This window comes from Lactuca sativa, chromosome 1, assembly GCF_002870075.4.
Source record: "Lactuca sativa cultivar Salinas chromosome 1, Lsat_Salinas_v11, whole genome shotgun sequence".
NCBI classification, from domain to species: domain Eukaryota; kingdom Viridiplantae; phylum Streptophyta; class Magnoliopsida; order Asterales; family Asteraceae; genus Lactuca; species Lactuca sativa.
In genome coordinates, this window is record NC_056623.2 from 246,658,852 (window position 1) to 246,667,955 (window position 9,104).

A 9,104-nucleotide genomic window follows, 5' to 3' on the forward strand; every position below is an offset into this window, starting at 1 on the left:
AATGTGGGGTGGAAGAAATTTGTCATCGCTCACAAAGTCTTGTTGTTTGATAATGACACAACCATCCCTATTATTCCTTCTTCATGCTTTACCATCTAGTATGCATGTGTCATAAATTTTCAAATTCACACGAATATTTTTTCAATCGATTTTAATTTTAGTTTTTTTTTTTTTTTTTTTGAGAATTTCTTTTTTGGAACGGCTGAATTTTTATTAAAAAAAAAACCTTAACAAGAAGCTAAAGATGAAATAGAACAATTACATCCTAAAGTTCAAAATAGGGTTTTGAAGCCATAAATCCCATCCGAATAGAGAATTTATGCTTCTGATGCACCATCCAATTAAAAGAAAAAACAACATCAAAAAATAACATATCTTGTCTTGGTCTCATTTGATCAGATACACACTTATTTCCGAAATTCCATATGGACCACCAGTTCGTGTAGGTAATAGTTTCCAATATATCATTCCTATTCATACTTAAATGAATAGCCTCCAAGAAGAAATATATCTCATCCACTGAATTTATCAAAGAAAGATCAAGATCACACCACTGATTCAGTTTTTGAATCAAAGCTTTTGCAAACGTATACTAAAAAAAGGATGATTTAGCACTTCTCACTTGCAAATAAGATAAAGAGAACCAGGAACATCAATACCTCTACAGATTAAATTAGATTAATTATTCTTGATCGGATACAAGTTTTATTTCTTATATATATATATATATATATATATATATATATATATATATATATATATATATATTAAACTTTTTATTTATCAAATTTTTTTAAAAAAATTAACCTAAATTAATGAAAACAAAAATTCCTTTTTACATTCATATGTACCTATGTATATTAGCATACACAAGGGCTTGAACTTTATGAATATGAAAATTACAAACTCGAGGAAATGCAATGGAAGAAATGATAGCATACAAGCATGGGTGTCTGTTGACCTGGCAACAACCATCCTACATGGCGTGGGCCCTATCTTGACAGCTCGGTGCCATGTGGACAGTTCTTTTTTGTCCATTTTGAAAGAGTGTGTGAGTCATGTGATTACACATACCCCAACCACCTTAATTTTTAGTAATTTCGTTTCCTCTTTCGCAACTTATAATTCTTAACCCGATTTGACTCCCTTGACCTTGACCAACTAAAAGACCATTTTGCCCTTCAAACAATCGTAGGTCACGTTGTTTCCCATGTTACATGTTTGATTCAGATAATGTTTATAAACTAAATTCAATGAAAAGAATACAAAACGAGAAGAAAAACAGTCAACAGGAATTTCTATTTCTGTGACTATAAACTAAAACGAAATTTCTATTTATATTTCTATATTCTATATAATTATACTCGCACATAAAATCAAACCAAAGAAAAGGAATACAAAAATATCTAACGTTTGAGGGCAGTTTTGTAATTTTGACAGAGATTATTCCTCCATCTCTCTCCTATTAAACCAGATTGTACGAAAGCACATCTCAAAAGTGGGTCTGCCTTCTGAATTCTGACGCTCTGTAACAATGGCTTCGGATAACGACACCGGCGAAAAACAAAATGGGCCACCTCCACCGGCGACGGCGGCGGTTGCAGAGTGTACCGTGGAAGAGGTGGCTCTGGTGGTGCCGGAAACCGACGACACATCACTACCGGTAATGACATTCCGGGCATGGACACTGGGCGTTGGGTCGTGCGTTGTTCTAATATTCCTAAACACTTTCTTCATATACCGAACTCAACCTCTCGCGATATCAGCCATTCTTATGCAGATTGCAGTTCTTCCGATCGGAAAATTCATGGCGGCGACGTTGCCGACGAAGGAGTACAAGTTAATGGGTCGGAGCTTTAGCTTGAATCCGGGTCCGTTTAACATGAAGGAGCACGTGATAATCACTGTGTTTGCAAATTGTGGGGTGTCTACAGGTGGGGGTGATGCGTACTCGATTGGAGCCATTACTGTTATGAAAGCTTATTATAGACAGAGCTTGAGTTTCCTCTGTGGTTTGATTATCGTTTTGACTACTCAGGTAATTTTATGTGGTTTGAATTCAAATTATAACTTTATTAGATTATATAATAATAATAATAATAATAAAGAAATACTTTTGTTCGAAACTAATGATGTTATTATTATTATTTTGAATTTTATTGTTAGATATTAGGGTATGGATGGGCAGGAATGCTGAGAAGATATCTGGTTGATCCAGTGGAGATGTGGTGGCCAGCAAACCTAGCTCAGGTTTCTCTCTTTAGGTCAGTACCATTTTTATTTTATTATTTATAATTAGCTAATAAATATTATATAATAATTAATGATTAATCGTATGCATATTCTACTTTATGGTTTGGTGGAAAAAGTTACATGCTATATTTGTATGCCTAATATTCCTTTTAGAGCTTGAAAAGTTTATATACTGAAAAATTGAAGATACGTGGACGTCATTTGAAGAATAATAATTAATAACCATAAAGGGGACATATATGAATATGTGCCATTCATTGCACACTGGTTGCCTTATATATTTATGGATCAATTACAAAATAGTTCTTATTTTATTTTATTTTTATTAAAAAAATTGATTTTTAATTTTTATAACATAGTTATTTTTAGAAATCTATCTGATTATAATATTTGCATTTTAAATTATTTTTATTAATATATAGTATTTTGAAAATCTTATTCAATTATATCAACAGATGAAATTGTTTTGTATTTAGATGTCATTGTTATAATTAAACATGATTCTGGATTGTGATTCGTAGACAACAATTTTTCTTTATGTCCATGCACAACTTATGCTTTGTGGAGTTATACATTACAACATTTTAAAGTATATATTGTTGTGTTATAGAGAAAAATTGTTATGTATGAATTAGTTTCCTTTTTAAAAGAAATTGCAATAAGTAGAAATAAAAATAAGATGATTTATTAACAAATTATTATATAAATATGCAGAGTAATAAACTGTTCATATGTTTTACCATTAGCACAAAACGAGGCTAATAATTTCATAACTGCTATACTTCGAAATTTCAAATTGTTTCTCAACAAAGATATCCTTACAAAAGGTGAGCGCATCATATAGTAGACATTTGCATTTATCCCACAAAAGTATGTTGCTATTTAGTGCATTTATCAATTTATTTATGGGCTAAATCTGATATATAATAACTTAATTTCCTTTATAATTCTATTTCTTTCTATAACAACATTGTGTATAAATAGAAAACAAAATTTATTAAGGCATAGTAGTTGGGAAAATCTATCAATTATAACATTGCATTTTTAGTTTTTTTTTTTTCTATTATTAGACATTATAAGTTGAAAAACCTTCATAGTTATAACACCAAAAATTGAGATCTCCATCATGGTATTATTGATACTATAAGAAGCAACAAAAATAGAATATTAAGAAGCAACAAAACTAGAATGTGATGAACAAATCAATGAAACTAGGTTAGTCCTTCTTTCGCAGAAATAAGCTAACTTATTGTAATTTAGCATTTGGTAAGACCATAAAATTAGATTATAAAGTAACTTATAAACTAGTTTTTTGATGAGCTAGTTTGAGATGACTTATTCATAACTTATAAGTTAAAAGTTAGCTTTGCAGCTAACGTGTCAAACAGGGCCTAGTATATTTGTGCATATATCTATTTATTTACTTATTTATGCATTAATTACAATAAATAGCAAAGAACACTACCAAATCATGGATTATAGTGGGCCTAGTATATCTGTGCATATATTTGTTTATTTACTTACTTATGCATTAATTGCAATAAATAGCAACGAACACTACCAAATCATGGATTATATACTTCACCACTTTTACATTTTACAAATAATAACAACCTACTTCCACTTTCTTCCATACTTCAAATTTTACTTATAATAGCAACCTACACTCAATATAACTATAGAAGTATCAACGTGTTTTATAAAAATTCACGATTACAACAACATTTAACGATATTGGTTATTACTATAAGTAAGAATACATTGAAAGTATATTGTTATTATAAGCAAAATTTAAATCAAAACAATACTTTCGGTAAAGTGCGTTGCTATTATTAGTAATTAACCTTTTATACTTATTTATTTATTTATTTTAGGGCATTGCATGAAAAGGAAAACAAAGGTGAAGGCATGACAAGGATGCGATTTTTCATGATCTTCCTGGTTTTAAGCTTTGCGTATTACGCACTTCCAGGCTACCTTTTTCCCATTTTAACCTTCTTCTCCTGGGTTTGCTGGGTTTGGCCCCACAGCATCACCGCCCAACAAATCGGCTCCGGCTACCATGGGTTAGGAGTCGGCGCCTTCACCCTCGACTGGGCTGGGATCTCCGCCTACCATGGCAGCCCATTAGTCACCCCTTGGACTTCCATTCTCAACGTCGGAGCAGGCTTCATCGCCTTCATCTACATCATCGTTCCGATTTGTTACTGGAAATACGACACATTTGATGCCAGAAAATTCCCAATCTTCTCCAACAAGCTATTCACCGCCACCGGCCATGAATACGACACCACCAGAATCTTAACCCCACAATTCGATCTCAACATCGCTGCTTACAATAGTTACAGCAAGCTCTACTTAAGTCCTTTGTTTGCGCTTTCAATTGGATCCGGATTCGCCAGGTTCACCGCCACTCTCACCCACGTCGCCTTATTCCATGGCGGGTGAGTGTTAAATGTTTCTCAGTTTCTATTGAAATAAATTGTCTAGGGTTTTGATTTGATTTGTGTTTGATGTTTCAATTGATCGATCAAATTTTTTGTCTAGGGTTTTGATTTGATTTGATTTTGTTTTGTAGGGATATATGGAAGCAGAGTAAATCGGCAGTGAAGAATGCTAAGATCGACATCCATGCGAAACTGATGCAGAGCTATAAACAAGTCCCGCAATGGTGGTATCTGGTGATGTTGGTAGGGAGCATCGCGTTGTCTCTGGTGATGTGTTTTGTTTGGAAAGAAGATGTGCAGCTTCCATGGTGGGGTTTTCTCTTTGCTTTTGGTCTGGCTTGGCTCGTTACTCTCCCCATTGGAGTCATTCAAGCTACTACAAACCAGCAACCTGGATATGACATCATAGCACAGTTCATAATCGGGTATATTTTGCCTGGAAAACCGATTGCGAATCTGCTGTTCAAAATCTACGGAAGAATCAGTACAATTCATGCTCTTTCTTTCTTGTCGGATCTGAAGCTAGGGCACTACATGAAGATCCCACCTCGATGCATGTTCACAGCTCAGCTCGTCGGAACCCTAGTTGCAGGGACGGTGAATCTCGCTGTGTCATGGTGGATGTTGGAGAATATCGAGAATCTGTGTGATATCGAGGGGCTTCATCCCGAAAGTCCATGGACATGCCCCAAATTCAAAGTTACATTTGATGCTTCTGTGATTTGGGGACTCATCGGACCCGAGCGACTCTTTGGATCCGGAGGTTTGTATAGAAATCTCGTATGGCTGTTTCTAATCGGAGCGTTCTTGCCGGTGCCGGTGTGGATAATGAGCAAGATTTTCCCGGAAAAGAAATGGATTCCGTTGATTAACATACCTGTTATATCATATGGTTTCGCCGGAATGCCGCCGGCGACTCCCACAAACATAGCAAGCTGGCTTGTCACCGGAATGATCTTTAACTATTTTGTGTTCAAGTACCGGAAACAATGGTGGCAGAAGTACAATTACATCCTTTCGGCGGCGCTGGATGCAGGTACGGCGTTCATGGGTGTGTTGTTGTTCTTCGCCTTGCAAAACGAAGGGGTTAATTTGAAGTGGTGGGGGGCAAAGCCTGACCACTGTCCTTTGGCCACGTGTCCAACAGCTACCGGAATTAATGTCACCGGTTGCCCGATATTCTAGGCGCGGGTAGCAGCAGCAACAATATATTGTAGCTAGCTAGAATACGAGTGTTTGTTACTTTGTTTGCAAGCATAAACTTGTTAATATATGGGTCCTACTTATTCTAAGGCTTTGTCGTATGGATTGAGTTTGGCCACGCGTGGTGCCTACGTGGCACCTTTACCCACGTGTGAACACCGCCCCAATGAAGAGTAGGTGTCTTGTGGCGTGATATTGGCTGCGGACGAAGAAGACTAATGCAATTGATGGACCATTTTTTACCGTTCTTTTTTCTTTCTTTTCTTTTGACCGTTAACAAGGTAAAAAAAAATCAAACAAAACTTAATAGACATATATAAATACATACACAACATATAAACAAATACATTTCCATTCATATCACAAACATATTTCTATTACCTCTGTCAAACACACTTTCAAACATAGATATGAATAATTTTGCGGGTTCGATTGCTTCTTCTTCATCCGATGATGATAGCTCGGATGAAGATGACTTGATGTTGCACACGTTGTCGTCTGCGGCACGCAATAGAGTGCAGCAAAGAGGTGAAAGTTCAAATACCGAGAAGAGGCATAGAATTTCGATAGTTCGGGATCGTATGACGACACACGAGTTTTTGGTACATGATTACTTTGCCCCTGATAGTTTGTATGACCTATCAAAATTTAAAGACCGATTTTGTATTAGTAGAAAATTATTTTTACGTATTGCTAAAGATTTGGAAAACAATTATGCGTTTTTCCAATTGCGATGGGATGCAAGAGGTAAACGTGGTTTTAGTACCCTACAAAAATGCGCAGCAGCCCTTAGACAATTGGCATACGGCATAGCAGCAGATGCTTCAGATGAGTATCTGAAAATGTCTGAGAGGACTGGGCTAGAATGTGCTTATCTTTTTTGTGAGTATGTCATAGAGTTTTATGGTAACATATATTTGCGACATCCAACTAGAAATGATATCGAACAATTGTATGTCGCCCATGAAGCTAAACACGACTTACCAGGAATGCTTGGTAGCATTGATTGTACATATTGGGAGTGGGCAAATTGTCTCAATACATGGCGAGGTCAATTCACTCGAGGTGATCATGGCGTCCCGACTTTTATACTAGAGGTCGTTGCATCACATGACCTATGGATTTGACATGCATTTTTTGGTATGGCAGGGTCAAACAACGACCTGAATGTGCTTGGAGCCTCTCCGATATTTAATGATATTTTGCAGGGTAAAGCACCAAATATGACGTTTGTTGTTAATAAGCATCAATATAATTGCGGGTATTACCTTGGTGATGAGATATATCCAAAGTACGCTACGTTTGTTAAGTCGTTTTCATTTCCGGCCGATGAAAAACGAAAATTATTCAAATTAGCACAAGAATCGGCAATGAAAGATGTGGAACGGACGTTTGGGGTCCTCAAACAAAAGTGGCACATTATCAAACATCCGACACGGTCATGGGATAGGTCGAAATTGACGAAGGTTTTGACTGTTTGTGTTATTTTACATAACATGATAATTGAAGAAAATGGTATAGCTATTTGTATATATAATCCGGTAGATATTCTTAACCTACCTGCAGTAATACAAGTCGGCAGCCCTGCATACTTCACACGATTTTTCACACGATTTTTGGAAATACAAAATAGTGAAACACGTCACAATTTACGTTATGATTTGACTGAGCATGTATGGCAAAGGCAATTCCAGCAACACGGTGGCTATGACAACGACGGGGATGACGGCGAGTAATATTTTATATGCTTTTTTTTGTAATTTAGGTTTTAGATTATTATGTTTTTTAAGTAATGTAGATTTTAAATTTATGTTTTTTAAATTAATGTAAAATGTTTTTAACTAATATTTATGTTTTTATTTTTTTTTTAATAATTATTTTTTAAATAATTTTAATGTAAAAAAATAAAAAAATAAAAATAAAAAATGATGTAGAGTGGTGACCATTTCCAAGAGATAGTAGGTTGGTAGTGGGTTTGTAGTGGAGGTGATGTGGCGCTGATATGGCGTCACCTTTTGAGTAGGTTGGGTGTGACCATACCCCTTAGCCTTAGCCTTACTTTTTAAGTCATCATTAACGTAAAATTATCATTTGACTAACTTTCGTCATTATAACCTAATCAATAAACATTTATTATTTAACAATTATATTTTATTATTAAGTTTATTAATATTAATAATTTCAAAGTTATCTTTTATTAAGATAAAAAAAAACAATAATAATGTTTTCAAAATATAATAATATAAATAATATTATATTATTATAATATAATATTATAATAATGTTTGGCTGCCGGCTGAGACTGTGCCGGTCGCCGATCCATCCCCTGAGACTCGGCCTCCTCCCTAGCCTGAGTCTCCAACTCAATCTCCCTCTTCCGGACATTTTCCTGGAGCTTAGCAAATGTCCGGTAAGTTGAGTTCGATACAAACTCCCGAATATCCTTCCTCATAATGGCCAAATACCGGCTCATGTGTGCCTGCTCGGTAGACACTTGCTCAGGGTAGAACATCGCCCTTTCATGAAACTTCCTGGTAACCACAGTAACAGAATCAGTGCCCTGCTTGAGGGACAAGAACTCCTGAGCCAACCGTTCCCTCTCCACCGGGGGAACATACTCGTCTCTGAACATGGTGGTGAACCTCTCCCAAGTCACCTCTGAAATCTCTACAAGAGTGAAGCTTTCCGTCACGAACATCCACCAGTCCTTCGCTCCCAAGCGAAGCTGGTTTAGCGCGAACCACACCCTCAGATGCTCCGGACATGAACACGTGTAGAAGCATTCCTCAATATCAGAAATCCATCTCATCGCAGCGATCAGATCCTGCGTCCCGTCAAACTCTGGTGGTTTCGTGTTTCTGAACTCTCGAAACAACAACGAGTCACCTCCCTGAGGCCTGGCAGCAGCCACAGCTGCAATAGCCGCAGCCTCAGTCACCGCTGCGTACCGCTCATCAAAAGTCTTAATCAACGTGGTCTTGATAGACCCAAACATCTCCGGAATCTCGGCTCGAATCGCCGTTGCCGCCTCATCGTGGATCATCTGACGAAGCTCCTGGCGAGGTCTCTGGTTCAAGTCCAGGATGGCCCAGCTGCGCCAGGGAAAAGAAAGAAGAAGCGTCTGACTCCTTCATGCATGCTCCACTTGGCTCGGGGGGATATAGCTCAGTTGGTAGAGCGGATCGTCACTCACGCCGCTCG

The 9,104-nt window shown here is 36.8% G+C and overlaps 2 protein-coding genes across 2 annotated transcripts; both read left to right on the plus strand.

Moving 5' to 3' along the window:
* The first annotated feature begins 1,479 nt into the window (after positions 1-1,479).
* Positions 1,480-5,992, plus strand: LOC111905484 (oligopeptide transporter 3). Its single transcript, XM_023901166.3, has 4 exons — positions 1,480-2,038; positions 2,167-2,264; positions 4,128-4,697; positions 4,832-5,992. Exons 1-4 carry the CDS (start codon positions 1,535-1,537, stop codon positions 5,883-5,885), a joined length of 2,226 nt encoding a protein of 741 aa, XP_023756934.1. The 5' UTR covers positions 1,480-1,534; the 3' UTR covers positions 5,886-5,992.
* A 321-nt stretch (positions 5,993-6,313) lies between these two features.
* LOC111905490 (uncharacterized) lies at positions 6,314-7,639 on the plus strand. Its single transcript, XM_023901172.1, has 2 exons — positions 6,314-6,968; positions 7,053-7,639. The coding sequence occupies exons 1-2, from the start codon at positions 6,314-6,316 to the stop codon at positions 7,637-7,639; spliced, it is 1,242 nt and encodes a 413-aa protein (XP_023756940.1).
* Positions 7,640-9,104: the final 1,465 nt, after the last annotated feature.